General features: G+C 33.8%; 1 protein-coding gene across 4 annotated transcripts in view; it reads right to left on the reverse strand.

Annotated features, from left to right (window-relative positions):
* The window catches only part of NOVA1 (NOVA alternative splicing regulator 1), a 143,237-nt gene that overhangs the window by 32,794 nt on the left and 88,091 nt on the right, over positions 1 to 22,352 (reverse strand). For all 4 annotated transcript variants that reach the window (XM_027709289.1, XM_027709282.1, XM_027709275.1 and 1 more), the window contains one exon: positions 2,842 to 3,008. In XM_027709289.1, coding sequence (XP_027565090.1) covers positions 2,842 to 3,008 — 167 coding nt within the window. The remainder of the gene's footprint in view (positions 1 to 2,841; positions 3,009 to 22,352) is intronic.

The following is a 22,352-nucleotide window of genomic DNA, read 5'->3' on the forward strand; positions in this document are numbered from 1 at the left end:
AAGAGATTGTCTATGTTGTGTAGAGATAAAGATGTAAACATTTGTCAATTAAACATCTGTCACACCTACTTGGAGAAGACAACTACTTAGTATCTACTGATAAGTCCATAGGATTAGGAGATACAGAAAAATGCACTAGAGAAGGCTCAAAAGGAACCACATAGACTTGCTTGCAAATCTTCTGAAGCTGAAAAAGCTGAAGTTAAAGAGACAGAATGTTCAGATAGTTGCTTCTATTAGTAAGGAGAAATTCCTCTGCGTGTCCCATGCCTTTCTTGAAGACAGAAAGTGCTGAAACTCAAGCAGTCAGCAAAAGTTTTACCAACTGTCTTTCTTCATCGAATCTATAGCCAGGAGGTATTTTCTTTCTTAGCTCTTTTCTCTAGGGTGAGTGTTGGTATAAAGCAGCCCAAGACAAAGAAATACCAATAGAGAAATGAGAGATGCATGCTAATATAGACACGGGTGGCATTGCAAGGCTTCAACTACTGGTATCTTCATTCATGGGGAGAAAACTACCTTTGCTTTTTGGTAGAAACATCTTCAGAGTTCCTAAATGAAGATAAAATTTATTATTTCAAATCAACTCTCCATCTCAAATCATGTAATACTTCATGTGCTAATGTTTTTAGTTAACACTCTGAGACAGGAAGAACCATGTAGAAGTTTGTATAAAAGAAGAAATTGCAATTAATAAGGTTTATTTTTTAAAAAAATTCTAAGTTACTTGTATTAGACATTATACTGATCATTTTAATAAAATTTTGATCTGTCTGCTATTAAAAAAATAACAACACTGGAGTTATAGATCATCATAACCTGTTATAAAATATTATCCCTTTAAATACTTAAATTGAGGTATTATATCTTTCATTAAGATATAGTATATTCTGACACTGGAGGACAGACTAATTCACTGTAAACTCTACCTAATAATTTCAATTCTTGGTAAAAATAAAGAATTTTAGATTTATTGAGTCAATATTTATAGTGTATTAATTTATCATGAATAGATGTTGCTTCAATAAAAGAGAAGTTAAACAATTCATTGTGGTTAAAACTGTTTAACATATGCACATGCATATCCCCAAATATTTGCAGTTATATTATTATGCACCTGTATGTATACAAGTAATACATTTAAATTTTATGATGTAGAGCTAGTATACACTGTACTTTATTCTATGTCTTAACTTCATTAGCAGTGCCTGTGCTCGCTAATCCATCCCTCCAAAATTTAATTGAACTTAACATTTCAAACCATCAAAACCCAAATCAATCAAACTTAAAAGAACTCAAAACAAAACCAACCAACCAAAAAAAAAAAAACAAAAAACCCGCAAACAAACAAAAAAGCCCCAAACCAGTAACAACTAACCAACCAACCAAACCAAACCAACCAATCAATAAAAACAAACACTCAAAATAAAAAAAACCCCAACCTCAACAACTTTGCAACTACATTTTCTGAAGGAAACTGTGGAAGACAAGATAATCATCTTCAGGTACAAGAGAGGAAGTATTTAGACATCACTAAACAGCTGTGTCATCTAGTTTCTCAGGATCTTACTGGTTTATTTAAAAATTAGCTTCATTTCATGGTTAAGGGGAAAAGCACTTTTTATTGTAATAGAGAATACTCATTTCCCACTGGGTTAAGAAGTATTGGCATAAAATCTAATATTTTACTAGGAGAAAAGCCACTTAAAATATAGATCACTTCAGGTTTTTCTCTCTTTCAGGCATAATCATTTTCATGTCTAATAATTGAGAAACTAATCCTATAAAATTAGGGCTTTCTTTTTAGTTTTTTCTTATAAATTATCTTGAGTAATTTTTATGTAAAATTATTGTATACAGAAAAAATAATATAGTAGTAAATATTATAAATCATTAATGGCTTATGCATAGCTTCATCCATCTAAAGCAGTCTGTTCCAAACTCATCCCTTTCAAACACATCTTTATATAAGTATTTTGTGTATGTCACTATATACAAAGTAAAGTAATTGCACGCAGTTACCAAATTACAAGAAATTGAATCTTGCTAGTGTGAAGGACAAAACAATCTTTTCCCACATAGGAGAGTTGAGAAACTAAAATCTATCCTATATAGTATAGACAGACAAGACAAAATTTTACTAGTGTTCACTCATTTCTTTCTTCATCCTTTTCTTATTCAATACAATAGAAAATATTTTAAAACCCTGTATGATGCATATTTCCCATTCCCTTACAGACCAAAGTTTTTTTAATTAAAATTTTTACGGAAGTTAAAGAATAAAGAATACTAGGCCAATATTACCTTGCAAATACATTTTGCATTGTCCAAAAATTTTGAAAGAAGTCAGTGTGAAATAGGTAAAAAAGTGTCAAAAATAACACAAAATATAATTGTAGAAAACATCCCAAGTTTTTATAGGTAAGATTTTAAAGTATCTAATTTGGGTCTAAAAAAAATTAACATTTTTGGTTTTATTTATATACACAAAAGTAGGAAACATTCAGTTAATCTGTGATTTTTTAGTAACACCTAAAGATTTACAGAGGTTCATCATTTAAGATTAAAATTCAGCAATCTTTAACTAAAACCTGTAAGTGTATTATCACCTTATACAGTAAAGAAGCACATTAGAGCATGGCATTGAAACTTATAAAACACTGTCTAAAAGAACTGCTGAGAAACAGGGAACATGTAAGTACAAGGAAAAAGAGTACCAGCAGGTTACTAGCATGTAAACCAACATTTTTTTAAAGAACATGTTATGTTGACCCCTTGCAGCCCTAAAGTTGTAAGACTTCTAAGGAGCTGCTGTGACTCTATTCCCAACCAAAAACTCACTTGTTTGATGCGGTCTGGATTAACAGTGGTCTGAGGCTGTAGAATGCTGACAGGTTCTGTCTTCGCCACATTCTGAGGCATTTCTCGAATCTTCTCTGCAATGAAGCCATGAACTGCGTTTAGTGCTTCCACCGTTCCCTGGATCAGACACACCCGCTCTGTAGTACCTGCAAATACAAAAGTTGATCTGAATGACAAGGATTCTTCAAGATCCCACAAACTGCTTCAATTAGGGCACAAAGATGGCACTTTTAGCAACCTTGCAAAACCAACTAGCAATACCTCAGTAAACATACAAATGAATGGAGAGACTTCCAAAAGATAACATGATGATGTGAAGATGTTTTAAACAACTCCTATTTGTGTAGATCCTACAAACGCTAACTTTCCAAGTCAGCCTGGATAATATCAGTTAGAGCATGGATAACCTTTTTCCAAACTGAAATTGTTCTGTTTGTACTACAAAAAAAGCCCACACCAGTTCTTTTCTATTGATTTCTTTATTAAAAACATCTACAGGATGGCTAAAGATGGATGCAGAACTGTGGAAAAATACTTCCTTGATTTTTTTTGTGATGAAGCTGTTTTTAGATGATTATGTATGGCTTCACTGTATAGCAAAAAAAGACTTTTTTACATATTGGATTACAGTTTGATACATCCTCACTAGAGAAAGAATATAACATCCACTCCCCAGTATTGATCCTAAGGATAAAAGTATGACATTTCATGAAAAAAATCCATGTTCTGTATTCCAGATATCAAACCACTTGAATAGGTTCCAGAAAATCAGTTTTGATTTGGAAAACGGGATCTAACAGGAGCTGGGGAAAAAACCAACCAAAAAAAACCCCCAACCCCCACCCCCCAAAAAAAAAACCCAACCAAAAAAAAACCCAAAACAACAACAAAAAAAAATTAAAGGGAATATTGTAGCTTCCACTTTTATTCTGCAGGAATACCAACACAAGACAACCTAGATGTCCTAATAGAACCACTTTGAAATTTCATGTAATACATACTTCCACAAACACATCTTTCACGCTTCCAATATACATAATTCAATTATTTTTATTGCCTCATTGTTGCCTTCAAATACCAGTAAACAGTTCTACTAACAGAAGAAAATTATAACATGAACTATCCAGATATTACTGTGCTGCAAAGATATGCCAGATACACATGTCTATTCCATGTCAGTGCACATTTTGCTTCAAGACTATCGGGAGGGGGAGCAAAATAGCAAATCTGAGCCAAGGAATTGCCACAAAATAAATATAATCATTTTTGTCGTTTGACATACTTCTAGTAAATACTATTGACAAGACTACAAATGAATCTTTCCTCACGTAAAATTCATTCACTCTACCTAAATAGATGAAAATTACAATGTAATGTAAATACTAACAAATTTGCAACAATTTCTGAAGTTCACAACATATTAGTTGGCATAACTAACATTGTACAATCTGCACAGAATCCCAGGCAATACACAGATTAATGTGCCAGGGTGGTAAGCAACCTTCTCCCTAAAATTCCACTTTTATAAATTTTATATCTATATAATTAACTGTTATCCTAAGCATATCTGAAGATATGCTCGTTACAACAGTGCAACATAGTCTTTAACAGTGAATAGTACGATAACCCTAGTAATCTGCAAGAAAAATTTGGGGTTTATTACTGAATGTTTCTCACCTGCTTCTCTGGATGATCTCTAATATTAAATATTTTATTACCAAAAGATGAAGGACCACACTAAGAGCCCTGCCTGCTTGTTAACTTAACAGATTCATGTATACTTAAAATCTGTCTTTTATCTTAAGTATCAGGCAGCCTGAAATTTAACAATTTGGAAGAAGCGCTATAGCAAAAATGACAATAAGAAAAACTTTTTTTCTCTACTAAGTATGTTATTTAAAAATAAATAAATTTAGGATTAAAACATGTCAATCAATATTTGAGAAGATGTCAGTTTAATAATCCTTGAAAAAAATATAAAGTTAAAATTATTACACTTTTAACAGCAAGTAATACAAGTATCACAATCAAATGCATATTTCTCAAATGGAACATTTTTAGAATATTTATGTGACCTCTAAGAGTGTCCTTTCAACAAATCAACTTCAAAATACAGTCAATTTTATTTTCCAAGTGCCCCATCAGAAAAGGGTGTTTGAATGACATGAGTGAAAGTCACCACATCAAAAGGATCTCGGTTTCTAGACAAAGCTTTCTTAATGCCTTTTTTCTTTTTCCTACTTGGCTCCCTCCTCCTTTTGCTCCTGTGGTTTCTGCGTAAAGCAATCCAGCTCTAAGAAAATGCTCTGGGGAGTCTTTACAACGCAGTATTAATTGTCTCCTAAATGATGAGATGTGAGGTGCGCTGATCAATGCAGCTAATGCATGTGTTCTCTAGGTCAGCAGACAACACACAGAAACAAAACACAGATCAGATTACAGACAAGCTACCGGAGCCCAGTTCGGAAAGCACTTAACAGAGATGACTTCTGTCAAAACACTTGAAAGGAAAACAGTCGATACTAAGTAAGAATTTTGTTAAACTTGACACTAAGTGACTAAAGGGTATTCTGCAATCATTGTTATTTTAGAAAGTGCTGCATAATAAAAATATGCTTTATGTCATACTCCAGACCAAACACACTACATTTTAGTATGTATAAACCAGGATGAAGTGACTGGAAATCACTGTTCCATGAAGAAATACAATTGTGCAAAAAGCACATTTTACACAGAGTTAAAGTTCTAAATTGCATCACAACAATAGCACATTTAAATTAAATCACATCAGTAGCACCTTTGCTTTGAGAGCTATGTCCACAGGAAAAAAATAAATTAAAAACTGTGGAAAATTGTACACGTGTATAGTTTGGAATTGTTTTAATCTTCTGAAGTGATATTGTCATATTCCTTCACAAAACTGGAATAGCTTTTCACTCAGTTAGTAGAGTACAATAATTTACAAGAGTCATGCAAAAGGAAAACTGCCAGCTACATGACCAACCTCTATAACAAAAATAAGCCTATGAATCACTAAAGCTGGTGAAATTTCTGTTATTTTAAAAGCTTTTAGGCTCCACTACTTTATGAATTAAATTGTCAGATTTGCTTATCATTTTCAGTTGTTCAACAGTTGCGTCCACTCCTTTTTTCACGTTGCTGTGAACAAAAAGCTCAGCCATCTATAAACATACTTTTTGTCATATGATTTTCAAAGTATGTATTTAAAATACAGATCTCATTTTTTAAATAGATGACTTAAAGAAAATCCAAGTAATCAGTGCCTTTATTTATTTAGTGCAAGCATAGCCAATATGAAGTTATTCTATTTTTTTTTTATTATCTACAATTCAAATAGGTGTTAGGGTCAGGTACTGTACACTGCCTTCTACATATGAAGACATAAAACATACACAAAAAAAGAATAATTTTGACACAGAAAATGGCCAAAGGTAGAGTAGGTGATCATCATCCTTGTACACTAAATAAACCCAGAAAAATGGTTTTATGTATGTTCAACAATAATAAAGTCCATGACAGAAGTTTGCATGTGGCTACAAAATATGAAAAAAAATCTAAATACATGCTGTTGATGTTGCTACAATCATAACATGATTTTTTTTTTCTAAGGAAACCAAGTAAATTACTCAGTATTTGTATGTGCTCTACTTTTCAGCAAGTGCAGCACGGTTTCTTTCCCCTTATATCAGATTTAAAATTCAATTTGCATATGTGGGTTTTAACTTTTTTAATCAAAAAAGAAGGCAGAATATAAATGCACAAAAAAAACTTGTCTGTACCACTCATCAAAAATTGATTTTTAAAACCAAAAGAGAAAAACCCTGAAGAAATATTAATCAGTTTTTTATTTTGTTTAGCTTATAGGGGGAACCTTTTGGGCTTGTTTTATTTTTTTTTTTTTAAATAGGAAACCAGACATGGCATTATCTCTGTAGTTCCATTGGAGAGGGAAAGATGAAACCATTAGCAGGCATCACACAATTTACAAATAGGCAAATAAAAAATTGTTTTGAAATCTAATAAATTAGACCTAAAATCTAAACAGTTTGCAGTAACTTTATTTTAATTGTTCGTTTTTCCTTCCCCCTCATTTAACTATCTAAAATTTTACTTCTGATAAATATCCTTGTGTGAGAAAAATTTCTCTCTTGAATTTAGAAAGACAGCAAAAACTTATGAAACAAAAAGAAAGAATTTATTCAGCCCGCTGGGTCTAGTCTCACACCAAGTTTTTTGGAGAGAAAAGACCTCTTGGGTCTTTCATGCATTTTATAGTTTTACAAAATCCCACCTTTTTCAGATAAGCTTAATATATTCACTTTTGCCTAAAAAGGTTTCTTTTCTCTAAAAAGGGGCTTTCCCTATTTTCTAATTGGCCACTGGCCATCCTCTGTCAAAAGTGATGGATCTTCTTTTGTTCTTAGACCAAAGAGAGAAAAGAAACACCTGTGCACCAAACTCTCATATGGCCCCGAAAAATTTTAATTTTTAGGAATTTTTATATTTCCCCTAACTGGCTAAAAAAGACCCTGACACCCAAGTCCACTCTGAGACTTGGATGTCTTACAACCTCGCGATATGCCTATAAAATCATATTTTTATTTCTCATACTTGGACACCACTTCACACTAATTTTTTCAAGAACTTCAAAACCACAGACCAAGAGCTTTTTCTTTGAGAAGGTTATTGTTTACTTATTAGACAACTGATAACAGTTTTTAAAGCAACCATTGGAATAAATGCAGGAGATGCAACAGGATAAACGATGCTGATGCTTTTGATGTTTGTGTTTCTGTACTTAACTGGCAAGCATCTATATATGGTTGCCACTAAACTTGTAAATGTTTTCTTAAAGACTCTGATTCAATGTGTAAGAGTTCTTTTGTACTCACAGAAATGCTCACTGAATGTTAAATGTGCTTCTGTGTTTTAGGAACCTTAGCTGAAATGTTTTGGGGAACGCACTGTACCTTTCAGAAAGGTCTAGTGCTTATATGACTCTATAAACTTTTCACTGGGCTTTTACATCAATCTTAAAGAGAATTTGAAAACCTAAAAAGTACAATGCAATATCAACCCAGGGTAATCCCAATACATCCACTAATTAAATCTCCTTGTATTTTTCCAGAGTACCATGCCAATTTCTTTGATATTAAGAGAGAACCTGAGAGCGGAGCCAAAGCTAAAACCTTTACTAAATGAAAGGCCGCACTCAGTCTCTCACAACTGATTTCCATTAAGGTTTTTATTCGACAACTCCCACTACAGCAGTCTAACTAACCCCAACTTCCCATACATGTATTTTTGTGACCTTTGATCAACTGGCTGGTAGAGTGGGATTCTATATAACACCACATAGATTGCTTCAGCCAAAAACTAATCTTGCAAAAGCTCTTGGTAAAACAGGACTGTGCTTTGATACCATTCCCAAGAAAATTAAAAATTGTCAATAACTTGCTTAACATGAAATTATGATAAACTATTCCTTGCATGTAACATTTCCACTCTACATTTGCATAAAACCTCAGGAATTAAAGTCAGACAATAAAAATGCTATATATTCAAATGCATTAGCAGTATTTCACAATGCCTTAAATGGATATGAAAAACCTTTGCCATACAAATGACAAAATGTACACAATCTTAAATGTAACACATAAGAACACCCCATATATGTGTGAAGTGTTATAGAAATCTCAATAAGAAAGTTTTCTCTTTCAGTTCCTGTCTTTCTCCTGTGCTTTTTAGCTTTGTTTGTTGACAGAGCATTATATTGGTCTTAATATAAAGCCTGTACCCATATTCTTCACAGACAGAAAGACATTTCTCTCTCAAAGCAAAGCTTGATGATCTTAGACTCCCCAAACTGAAAGGAGAAAAAAGGGCTGGTAGGAATTCTAAGACATTGATGTTCTGCACAAAATAATTTTGGAACTGTTTACCCAGAACACTCACACAAATAGGGAGGTGTTCACAGAAAGCCTTACTACCCTTAGCAGAAGAACCTGACTGCTGAAGTCATGTTGGTAACACATCTTTTAGGTATGACATATGAACAGCTATATATATATATATATATATATATGTGCACATACATATTCATATCCACATATATAGCAATTTTTTTTACTTGAATTAAATAAGTGACCCCTCAGTAGAATTCAGATATTGAAATGGATCAAGTCTAAAAATACTGTAAAATTTATGAACTATATGAATCCTCAGAATCATACGCAAACTTCAAGTGTACAGTCCATTGTGATTTGGTCACAAGACTGAATTATACAAATCCAGGTTTACCGTAGTTATGAGTCTGAAGAAACAGATTATTCTTATGTGAGAGAGAAACCATGGAAAACAAAAAAATTCAGACCTCATAATTATTAAAGGCTTAGAAGAGATGATGAATCATCTTACAAAGTAAACAATCCCTTCAATATAAACCATTTTGTTATGTATCAGCTAAGGATTTGGTTATGATTTCCCAGTAATTTTGTTATATAAAGAGAGATGAAGAATTCCTGATTATTATTGAACCGTCTTAGGATTAAAACTATTACTCTTTGTTTAAGAGTTATTCACAAAAACGTTATAGATTCCACTGTTAACGCTGGCGAATTTCTCCAAACAACAAGGCAAGAGATTTTGTCTTGCTATGGTTTTGTGAAGCACTATGTTATTATTAATTTTGTTTGCAGAAATGTTTGTCTCAATATGTTATTTGTAAAATGATCTATAACAAATAAACTACTGTTCAACTAAACAAAACCCACATGATTCCATCATAACACTTACAATGAGAAAAAAGTGGGAATACAAAGCATAGAATTTAAATAAAATACAAAATAATAAATTTATTCATTTTTATTTGCATGTTCCAGCAATTAAAAGAAATACATGTTAGGGTCCCAAATGATATGGTATTCTCTGCTAATGTAGAGAAATCTGCTTCAGTTTTTCTTCTTAAGAATGGTAACATGGTTGATGTACAGCAATATACTTCTGATTCATAAACACTTTTTCAAAAGGAAATGAGGTCACTACTATGGTATTTATACACCTTATCTAATTATTTAATATAATAATTTGCTTATTCACATACTTTTAAGATTACCAGTTCCTGGAATATTGCACCAAGTTACAATTTTCCCCTATCAATGAACAGTAAGCATCTAAATAAATAAACGTGTAATAAAAACACAATACCAAAGTTTGGTGAAAATATGAAAGTCTCTGAAAAGCAATGCTTTCAAAATCATTAAAAAACAAACACACACAATACTACCACAAGAACCTATCTGCTGAAGAAAAGAAATAACTGACCTTATATTTAGAAGGAGACTGCAGAATAGAAAGAAAAAAATGATGTGTTTTTCAGGATATGTGGAATTAGTTTTCATATTAACAAAAGAACTTGAGAATATTTTTCATGCAAAGTAATGTTCAGTTGGCAATTACTGCTTTTATGCTATGCTATAGGAATATGAACCTCTGTTCATAATACCTCCTACACGTACAATTACCAAAGGGGAAAACCCACCCATTTAAACAGTAAAATATAGACTTTGAGAAATTATAGGAACTGATACATCTTATAATTTAGAGTGATAACAGTTGAAATCACCAAGGGAGCTTTTCTCCTCAAAAATATTTCTCAAGTTCCATAGTTTAAAAGCCGATGAAAAGCTTCGGAAAATCCTCCTGGATAAACTGAGCTTCTCAAGAAATCAAATCACATAATACAGTCATTACTACTTATTTGTTTGGAAGCAGCAAATACCAATCTTCAGGTAAATGCACTATACTCAAGGTTTAGATTCTATTAAAATATTTGTAATTGCATTTATATTTTTTTCCATATATTGCAAGTAAATATTGACCATGGAATTACGACCATGGAAACATGATTTTTTAAGACTATATTTATTACTATTGAATGCTTTTTAAATTAAGTCATGATCCTGAAAGAAATCACCCTTATCCATAGTGTTCAAGACAAACATTAGTAATTCCAGGTAGGGATAAAATTTAAAAAGACATGCTATAGCACCTATATCACTAGAATTATTCTACATAGCAGTCCAGAAATGAAAGGGACAAGGATGCATATATACACCCTTTGCTTTCCGACTAAGCAGAATGTTGGGATGTCAAAACCAGGATGAGTTCCCATTTTGATGCAGGCATTATAGCCCATATGCAGAATAGGCACATACAAACAAGTGTGCAAGCATGAAGACATTTTTTCATATCTAGCTCCTTCTTTTTTCATTTCTAAAGAGTAAGCCTAAATCCATGTTCTGCCCATAGTAGATTTTATCTGGTGTGTGTTTAATTAAATCCATTGCTTCCCAGCAGTGGCATTCTAGTACAGGATTTATACGGTAAGTAAGTAAAAAGAGTTTGTGACTACGGCTCAAGCATTCAGTATGTCACACTTATTTTCGATTGCCTTCCAGGCTCCTTCCTGATTGTCAGATTGGAACCCTTTTATAGCAACTCCATTGCTTTTTTGCATGAATGGCATTTGTCTCCCTTTAAATTTAGTTTTCTAAAATTCATGCATTGAGTCCATGGTAGCTGATTAAGAAAGACAGGGACATCTGTAACAGTCCACCCCATCGACCTTTAGATAGAATCATTCCACAAAGATAAGAAACTCTCTCCCTTACCTAATACAAGAACTGTGAGAGTTCGTTTAGATTAGATGCCAGGCTCCTCAAAGGCTCCCTATATACACACATAACAGGAAACTTTTCCAGACAGCTACAATATAAATATTGAATTCCTCTTAATACTAAAGCTAAAACAATTACTATGGCAATGTTAAAAGCATTGACTGGGTGTGAGAATAAAGCATTACATAAAATGATTTTGATGCAGTAAAGAGGTAAACAGAAGTGTAATAAACAGATATTTTCCTCAAAAGCAAATGTCAGGTTTGTTTCCACTCATCAGAACATTTATATAAATTCATAAATATTTTGTCATATAATATGTCTACAAGAAAAAGTCATGCCTTTTCTTGTATTACATCAAGTTCATGAGACTACTTTAAGGAATATCTGAGATTTGGTTCTTTTGCACTGTCATGTCTACTCCCCTCCCTTTTTTCTTTTTTTTCTTTTTTTTTTTTCCTTAAGATGGAAATCCTGAAGCTCCCTTTAAAAAAAAAATGAAAGAAAAACTTTTCTAACAGGTCCTGGTTTAAGCTTTCCTATATATTCTAACATAGAAATTCTTTAACAACCTTAATATAATGGCCCATCTTCGCGAACGAAGATTTGGGGAAAGGTCTTTTACCTTTCCAGCCTGCGCAATGGATTTTTTAGGTGAGACACAGCCTGCGCTGAACTGAGCCCACCCTTTAATCCTAAGGTTCATCTGCCGGGGCCAAGCAAGCTTGGACAATGGCAGTGAGGTCCTCAGGACGTAGGTTTGTTTAGAGTGTCCTTCTCATAGATGGATGGCCACACAGGGCTAACGACCTCCATCAGGCCAGGAGACCGGGATTTGAACCCGTGGTCGCAGCAGTGAAAGTCCTGCACGCTAACCACTAGGCCACCAGGGGTCTCGAACAACCTTAAATGTGCTTATTAAATATCTAGCAGGCATCTGTTAATCTTCCAGTATCTCAAATCAGATAGAATTTTATAAGCTAAAAAGAAGAATAATTTCTAGTACAAATCCATACAAGATACTGTCTCTGATGGAGACTGTCAGGTTATTAAGCAGTTGCTAAAAAAAAATTATAAAAAATTTCATATTAAAACAGTAAAATCAAATCTAATCACACGCTCACATTGTGATTAGAAAACTTTTCCTGGAAGGCAGAGTAAACACTTACCTTCGTTTTGCAAAGAGAACATTAAAACATTGTGAATTAATGTAATGTGTACCCAAATACACAAGCAACCTGTATAAACCACCATGAAAAACAAATCCACTACTATATAATAAAACTACTATATAATTGCCTAAAGTGTAACTCTCCCCACAAGCTAAACTATACACTGAACATCATGCTCAAACAATCTCCTCAGAAATCAGTGAGAAAGAGGAATCTGCGTCTCGTATGACTCCAAGGTAGCACAGTTTTTTCCCTGATAGTCTTCAAGAAAGTCACCTCATGGGTTGGAATTTCTAATGAATCTGAGTAAGTTACTGATGCTCAGATACTCCTCCACGACCCTGCTGTGCAGTGACACAAAACAAACTTTACAGAATTAATAACCTGACCAGCTCTTCTCCTGAATAGGCAAGAAAAGACAAGTTCCCCTCTAAAAATCAGACTCTACAAATACATGTGAAATTGTCCCCTTTTTTTATTTGCCTGAGAGCTCATTTTTATAGGATTGCAGTAGATTTATAAATGAGAAATGTGCACTTTCGAGAACAGTATCCATTCTGTGCTAACTACCTATATGAATTCTGTACCAGGAATGGCCTAGCGCTAAACAAACTTTTTAAGTCCGTTTTTTACCCCAACACTAAACCTGGGATGCTCATAGAGCTTCTCTACTTCAGCAGCAGAGGAGCGCTGCAGGTACATGTTTTGGGACTGGGGAAGAGGGAGAGTGCAGTCCCTATTGCTCTGCTCTCCCTACTCTTCTAACTACATACCTTCATCCTTGTTTCAGGAAAGAAGTTGAAGCCCAGTAATCCTCCTGAGGGAAGAGACATACTAACAGTGTTCTAATCCTCCTGTACCACTTGGTACCACACTTTCCATCACAGGATTTAGAGCCTTAGGGACAGGTACTCCTACAGCAGGATCACACTGGCCAGCAAGAGTTGGATTATTAAGGAGCATTTATGCTCACACAAACTTATGATCTCTTATCTCCAGAAATAACAGCATCAGAGTGGGTGGTAGTCCTCTGATATATTTTTTAATGTTATTGTGACAGGCTCAGATGATATCATCTAACCAAATAAAGCACAATTTTTCACATTCATTAGCAAGTCAATGAATGGCAGTAATGTGTCTATGTATGCATATATATATGCCTGAGGGGGCCTATTCCTTTTTTTCTCTAATATCACCTGCCATCAATAAAGATGAACCCTAACCCTTTTTCTTGCCCTCAAAACTTAAATACTTATGGAATCTTTCAGATTTCATAGTTCATTATTCACTAGCCATTTGCTCACATCCCTTTTTGGGGGAAAAAAAAAAGCGTTTTTGGATTGTGGAGAGAAGACCTAAATATGTTAATATGTTAATCTGTGGAAAAGGTGCAGTATGATGGCTTGTTAAGATTGGGAATGTAATTTAAATGCTAACAATATGCATTTTCAAGAATACATTTAAGTGTCAGTAAACAGAGAAAAGTAGTTAAATTTTCACAATATGAAAAGAGTTGTATTGAAATAAATCGAATGGGAAGGTTAATTTTAAAATTTGTACATCCAAAGCACTGGAAATTAATAACTCTTAACTAACACCACTTAACATCAAAGGAGATGTTACAGATTGAGATAAATTTTCTAACAGGAGAATTGACCAGAAACAATAAAAGCTGAGAAAAAGGCAGGAGAAGAACTCGCACCAATCAAATAATTTACAACAGCAGAATACTTACCAGTCAGTAATACATTTTGACCCAAACATAGTCAAAATAACTATACCCCAAAATAAACACAGCTCAGCTTTTTCAATCAAAAGTTTTTAATCGGAGAACTGACTGCATATAAGAATATCCATGTTTTATGCCTTTTTTGACATAGATATTTGAAATATGTCTAGCGCATGTTTCTGCATGTGCATGCAAAGAACATTAAAAATGGCTCTCCAAAGTGAAACAAATTCAGCTACAAACAATGACAAATGAAGAGTTGTGTACTACTTTCAGGCAAAAGCCTAGCATGAAGCACTTATTCTAGTCTAGAAATAAAAAAGTTGCAGTAAGTAATTTCTAATCACAAACAGAAACAAGTATAAACAAAGTGAAAACTGTCCACTGATATCTTGTATCAATTTAGATATTTCACAGCTATACACAGTAATATTCTTTTCTGAACCTTTAATTTGTACCTACTCAGAACAAGCCACGAATTAAAAAAGCTTTATTCTTCATAACATATCCTCTGTTTTCACAGTGTAAAGGAGGTAAGGGGACTGCTCCTTATGCTGTTATTGACCAAGCATATCAGAATTGTGTTGGGTTTTAAAATCTATAAGCTTTCTCCAAATCCAATTTTAAGTTTCTTCAAAACTAATAAACCAGATAGAAATTAAAATCCTATTCATTCTGAAATCTTTTTTAGCACTAAATAAACATGGAGAATTGTAAAAGACACATAATCACTTAATAATAGATTAATACATCCTAAAATGGGAAAAAAAAAAAAACAGATGCAGTACAATCCTTATTCTTTGGTCATTCATGAGATTTTGCTTTAAGTCCATTTGAAAACCAACTTATCAGCCCAATTAGATTTTTAAATCTTCTCACAAATTACCAAGCTAACCCATGGATTGCTTACACCTTAATGATACAAATGCACTTTTTTTTGTTTAATTTTTTTCTCTTAAGAAAAAGCACAATCAGAATCACGATAACATCAAAAAATCTAAGTAATTTCATGAAGCTGAAACTAATAAAGCTTATTTCCCTACAGATTTGCATCTTCCTGTCTAAGGTGGAAAGTTGCAGCCTCTGATGGAAGGTTTTCAGAGTCTGGGGACAGCAAATATAGGCATAAGCTATTGCCTTCATTTAGTAGAGGCCTTCATAGCATCATTCTCCAGTCCACAGATGCTTATCTTTAAAATGCATGTAAGAATTTTATTATCTGAGAGAAGTTCACTCTTTTGTCAAATGCAGATCATGTTCATAAACGGTCCAACATTGTTTCACAAAAACATCAGGTGAGGTAACGCTGAGACTGATCAAACAAATTAAGTGTCTTATTCAAAATCCTCTCAATGATCATTCAGAAGCAATGGTATATGCATATATTTATTAAAAAAATCAAAATTCAACTATTATGCATTGGGGTATTTAGCCTTTTTGTATGTTTCTGATAAACAAGGACTAGTACATTTTGAATATTGCCTTTCAATGAAGCATGTAAACCTTTCTTATAGTCACAAATGGTGCCCTTAGAAACATGTGTATCAAACAGACCTCGTCTTTAGAGGGATACTTCAAACACTAATTCTTCCTTAAAGCTAGCTTTAAACTTTTTGACTAGTAAATAAATACTGGGCAACTATACTGTGCCACATGTAGAAAATGAATATTTACTTCTATTGAATTTGCGTTGCCTGCTCACAGACAATTAACACATGGTTAATTTTTTTGTATTGTGACACATTCTGATAACAAACCGCCTGAATCGTATTCATGATAGTTATACTCAAAGATGAAGAATTATGAGACCGTAATCATATCCCCCAATCCCCACATTATTCCCAGTTTTTGTACCACTCCTAAGAAAACACTGCAGACTGCAGGGTTCTAGGTAGGATTAAATTATTGAAATGATAGGAAAAAAAGTAATAACTGAGGTGTTTATGCATGTACAAAGGAAAGAACAAAAACTGAGTTAATAACTGAGTTGAATTCAAGCTGAACAAAAAAGAGATAAAAAAAGAAACAGCTTAAAAAATGGGTGCGATTTTAACTTGGATAACTAAATTATGAGATGTACAGATGAGGTAAAGGAATACATTTTCATCATTTAAGTTTTCAAATACAAGATAAGCAAAAAATGTACCACATTACTCCATTGATTATGACATGCCTTGTTGTTTGGTACTTTTTAATTTCTACAGTGTTTTTCACTGCAGTGTTTTGTGTAGGGCTGCATTTTGTTTGCCTTAGTAACCATGAATATTACATGCATTGTGCTCAGTTTTAGAACACGAGACTTTCCATATTTGTAAGTTTCTTGCTAACATGCTATGGAATTCAAAATCTATGGGACTTTGGGACCTTAATTTCAGCCTCTGGCAATGAAGATGCAGCTGTTCATTTACAAGCCATCATCACAGCTACAGAAGTTTTAAGATTAAATTTGAAAAGCCACTTTCTCGAACTTTGAAAATTATTAAATTATAATAGAATCAGTGCTATTTTTATGAGAATTATTTTTACTTGTCGACTTTCTTCCAAATTTAAAATCAAACAAAACTGATTTTACATAGCACTCCACCTGAGCTTGCACCACGTTAACATTGCAGATTACGTATCAGTATTTCATTATTAATGTAATGTTTTCTCCTCACATACATAATTACAACATATCATCAACCATGATCCACTCAAGAATCTTTTGAGGTTGACATTATAAATTTTATTCTACATTTGCTCAGGTGCAATTCAATGCTGCTAGCACAATTTATTTAAATGAAACTTCTTCTATCATTGAATTAAATAATTATAAAGTAGTGTTACTCATTGGTTTTACAGCAATGCCCTAAATAAATACACTTATAAAACTAAGCAGAAAATTTTATCAACATATGAAATCTACATATCTCTGTTGACATCTACAGATATCAACATATGAAAGGGGTCAACATGGATCAAGGGTCTGGAGAATCTCTCTTATGAGGAAAGGCTGAGGGAGCTGGGAGTGTTCAGCTTTGAGAAAAAAGAACTGAGAGGAGACCTCATCAATGTGTGTAAGCATCTAAAGGGTGGGTGCCAAGAGGATGGAACCAGGCTCTTCTTGATGGTGCCAAGCAATAGGACACAAGGCAATGGGTAGAAACTGATGAACAGAAAGTTCCAGCTGAACACGAGGAAGAACTTTACTGTGCGACTGACTGAGCACTGGAACAGATTGCACAGAGAGGTTGTGGATTCTCCCTCACTGGAGATATTCCACAACCATCTGGATGTAATTATGTGCCATGTGCCCTAGGATGACCCACCATGCTCCCCTCCAATCTGATCGATTCTGTGATTCTGTGAAATGTATTTTTTTTAACTGACGTGAAAGGACAGCTGCATACCTGTGCTACAAGTTACTTTTTCAAATAGGATACTCTATTTCATAGGATTAGGACAGTAATCCAGGGTGCAGAGGTCTGATCGTGATGGAGTCCAAAGTTAAATTTCTGTGGCTAAAATCCAAAGTTCTGCTGTATTAGGTGGCAACGCCTTAGAAAGGTTAGCAAGCAAGCTCTCAGGGCACTGTCAAGATGAGCAGATGACACTAACAGAAGTAGTGTTTTCAGATGGCTGATAGAAATAATATCACATTGTCATGTTTCTCTTTCTTAATAGTAACAGGAAGTTTCCTTATGTGTGTAGCAGTTTAATTCCTAGTACCTCTTTAATATTTTGTCCTGAGTACAGTCATATGAAAGAAAAGTTTCTTCTCCAATAGACAATATAAGGATCACCAATGCCCAAAATAGATGCCCAAAAGCATCTATTTTTCTCTTTCGTTCCTCCTCCTTTACCTCATAAAATTTTTCTCTTCATTAAAAAAAATAATATTGAAAGGTAGTGTTTCCTAAAGCAGGCCAGGACTCCCAAAAGACAATCACCCAGGTCTTGTGATTTTCCCATAAAGAAGCAGATCTAGTTTCATTTCCCTGCAGATCTAGCCAGTGATAGGAAACTGCAGCAAAACCTTTTCCTTGCAGACACCCGGGGGACTTACTTCAGTAGCAGCAGACAGACATAAAATGCAAATAAATATGAAAGACTAGAAAAGCGTGTGCGGTGAGCTGTTGGTTAAGAAAAATGGTATCATAATAGTTCAAGATCTGAAACTATACGATTTGTATTGCTGTAGATGCCACAAATTCAAGTAGATGAGAATTTTTGAAGTAGAGTAGGCAAGGAATTTCTACTCTTTTGTATGTTTCTCACAAACCTCTCCTTCTACTCTGCAGAAGCTCTCCACAGTGGTGGTGAAAATCAGAGAGAAATGTAACTGAAAAGCCACATTTTTTTTTGGTACATTTATTTACAGTGATAAGCAACCACCAGGAGAACTGCTTTCTCACTATCAGCTAAGTAAAATTTAGGAAGCATAAAAGATTTACAATTATGAAGACGGCATTAGGAGCTGGATATCTAAGAGCTGTATTTCCTTATTTGTTACATCACCACCTCTGGCACACACAGTTCAGAATAAAGTTAATTAAAGATTATATACGCCTCCAATAAAATTTTAGCATGGCATAGTATTTTGTTGTATTACTTTCAGGTAGGTATGGCTCACATTATTAAAGACTATTTTGTATGGCACATATTCAAAAGAAATCTGAGATTAAAATTCACGCTTCAACTTTGTCTTTTCCTGAACATGTATGTAGAACCACATATACACACACACTGAAAAGTTGCTATTTTAGTTTTATTAATGTTAACATGACAAACTTTAAATGCCACATATCCTGGTGACTGACTTATGCAAGTCTGCTCCAGAGTTATGTCTCAGTGATGTAAATTTTATTTCCCTAATCAGTTTTATCATTTTGTCCTGTTAGAATTGCATTTCTTTCCCAGTTGACTCAAATACCTGAAAGGAAACCCCTTCAAGGTAATTCTCTGATGCAGTCACTACAAGGTGGTCATAGTGGTAAGCATGTATGTGTCTACAACACTGATGCTCATTCCGGAAATTGTCAAATGTCTCCTGACTTCTATCAGAGTGAAGGACTTGGCAAGCAAAGGTAACATGCAGAAATTTCACATGCTAGTGGAGATTAGAGGTCATTGGTCCCAATCATGAAGTTAACCCTGCTCAACTATCTAATACAGATCTGCCTATAATGCAAGTCATGAAAAGCTCCTAGGAAATGTGCATCTCAGATCTCCAAAGTAATAATAAAAAGTAACCAAAACAAAGTAACCAAGTAACCAAGTAGTAACCAAGAAAGTAACCAAAAATATTTTCCTCTGCTCTATAGGTCTACTTAACAAATATGAAAGTTCTAGGTTGAAATAATTACTCAATAATATCCTCTAAGTCAATTGCTATTCAAATGCTTAAGGAATATGTCCTAAGTAGTGGTATGGCTGAACAGCTGTGATAAAAAAAGGCAGCCCACAGGGAATACAGCAGGATAAACCTCCAGAATTTAAAAAAGATCGCCAATGAGATTAGCTTTCCTATTGGGAAAAATATTTGTTCTATATCTTTTTAATACACAAGGCCGAGATATTTTACAGAAATTTCGATTGTATTCTAATCATAATCTAGTATACCCACAAACATCACTTGCCTAAGACAGCAAAGATTTAGAACAAACTTTTGTGCCTAGATTATTTCTTACAGTATGCAAGATAATGCTAACTTTTCAAATCAACACTACAGGATCTCACCTAACAGGTCACCTGGAGGATATGGACAAGTAGAGTGAAATACAGTTTGCTGCAAATTCACCACAAAGGATTCAGACAGTTTGTTGGGCTTGTTTTTCGTATTGCTTTTTTTTTCAGTATCAATATTTTTCTCTATATTCCTAAGGTCTTGGAGGTTTGTTAGAGCAAACGGATGTCAAAAGACAGTAGGGCAATCAAAAAGGATGAATGTAAGGCATTCCTTTGGCCACGGGGAAGGAAGATATTTTTATATAAATATGTATAGATACAAACACACCTATCTAGAAATATTTTATAAGTAAAAATAAAAAAGAGTAGCTGTCTAAAAGTCTTTAAATCTTTAACATGAATGGCCTAATAAGAAAAAAGTATTCAGAAAATTGAAGAAAATATCACAAACAAACAATAAAGCATATTTGATAATGTTAATATCTCAAGTCTTTTCGTATCAACAATCAGGCATTCTGGCAACTGCCACTGTAAAGCTCCAAAGTCCTTGTCTTTGACCGAGAAGTATTTAACATAACAATGGAAGGGCAAATATAGAAGCAAACAGCCCAGTAACTGCCACTGCTCCATTACTCTGCTTAAAATAAACAATTGGACAGGACATGATTAAACAGAATTACGCTAATAAGTATAGTTTACATGCACATATTTTCATGCATATAAGTAAGAGGCAATGCCATATCATCTTTGTCAGGAAGTCACCTTCATTTGCAAGGACGTGAATTTGAGCCATATAGTTACTCCGTGGATCAAAATTAAAATGGAAGCAAGTCAATTTTGTGATTATTAGTATAATAGGCAAGAACTAGGGTGGTGAGCCATCAATTCTAATTAAAGGCTGCAATTAAAGAATACTTCAATCAATCATCTCTCTGAAAGTATACTCTATTGATTGCTACTTTAATTATTAAAATCATATTAAAATAAAATTCAGATTTAGTTATCTACCAGCTACTTCAAGATATTATTTTGAGTCTTATAACTAAATCAGTGACATCATAACTAGGATTAAAATTTTTTTTTTCATAAAGAAACCTTAGAAAGGATACAAAAGAATTTTACTTTCTGACCCACTCTATGTTACCATTAACTCCCCATGACAGTCCTTTCGTACTTGCTTTTACTCCAGCAGTAAAAGCTTGTTGTAAGACTACCTATTTGTGTGTTACGTACTTCAAGTACATAATCTTACACCAGGTATTTTAAGAACTTTTGACACAGACAAAACCCAAACCTAGTTCTGTAAGTAATAGGGGTAAATGTTACAATGCAATTCATAATTTTGCAGTTCAAACTGAAATAAAGGCAGATGAAAAGCAGAGTTCATAGCTAATGACAACAATGAGGTACTTGACTCAGTCATCTTTTATGTTCCTGTGAAGACAAAGAACATATGTAAGAAAATATTTGAAAAGATAATGAAAATAATTGAATCCTGACCACAAATTTCATCTTAAAGACAGTCTCAGTTAAGAAAAACATAGAAAAGATTTAAGCAAATAGACTGTCAAACACAAAAGAAGCAGAGCTGTGGGTGTGGAAAGTAAGAATTGCAAAAAATTGCTTCCCACATATGTCCTTGCATAAACGGAGCTTTTTACTCCAGTATGATAAATACATAAGAGCCATTTACTGCATTCTTAAGTACATCTGTTATCAGTATTATCACATACAGTTTATTAATATCTGCAGTAAGCTGATGTAATGACAAGAAAGTAATTTACAATTGAAACGCTCATGATTTTAACCGCACAAGTACAGTATCAGGTGTATCAGCACGACTGCTTTGTTACCTTCTCAAAACAATATCTAAAGCATTATTTGAATGTTGTCTGAATTAATAGATTATCAGATGCTTTCAAAGACCATATCCACTTGACTTAGAGAGAGCTGAGCTACAAAAGCCAAGAAAGAATATGTCCTTAAAATCTTGAATTTGCAAAAGTCTGCTCCAAATTGTCAAATTCCACAGCTAATTTTCAAGTTGATAATTCCATCAGCAGGTGGCCAGACTACAGAAATCTATGGATTTATGACTGCCACCCACTGCTCTGCAACTGTGGCCTGTAATCAGGAGAAAAAAGTAATTAAAAACACAAGAAGGGAGAAAATGAATAAAGGAAAATTGTTGATAATAAAGTACCTCATTTTATTAATCCAACA

This window comes from Neopelma chrysocephalum, unplaced genomic scaffold (genome assembly GCF_003984885.1).
Source record: "Neopelma chrysocephalum unplaced genomic scaffold, ASM398488v2 Primary Assembly neopelma1_24, whole genome shotgun sequence".
Classification (NCBI taxonomy): domain Eukaryota; kingdom Metazoa; phylum Chordata; class Aves; order Passeriformes; family Pipridae; genus Neopelma; species Neopelma chrysocephalum.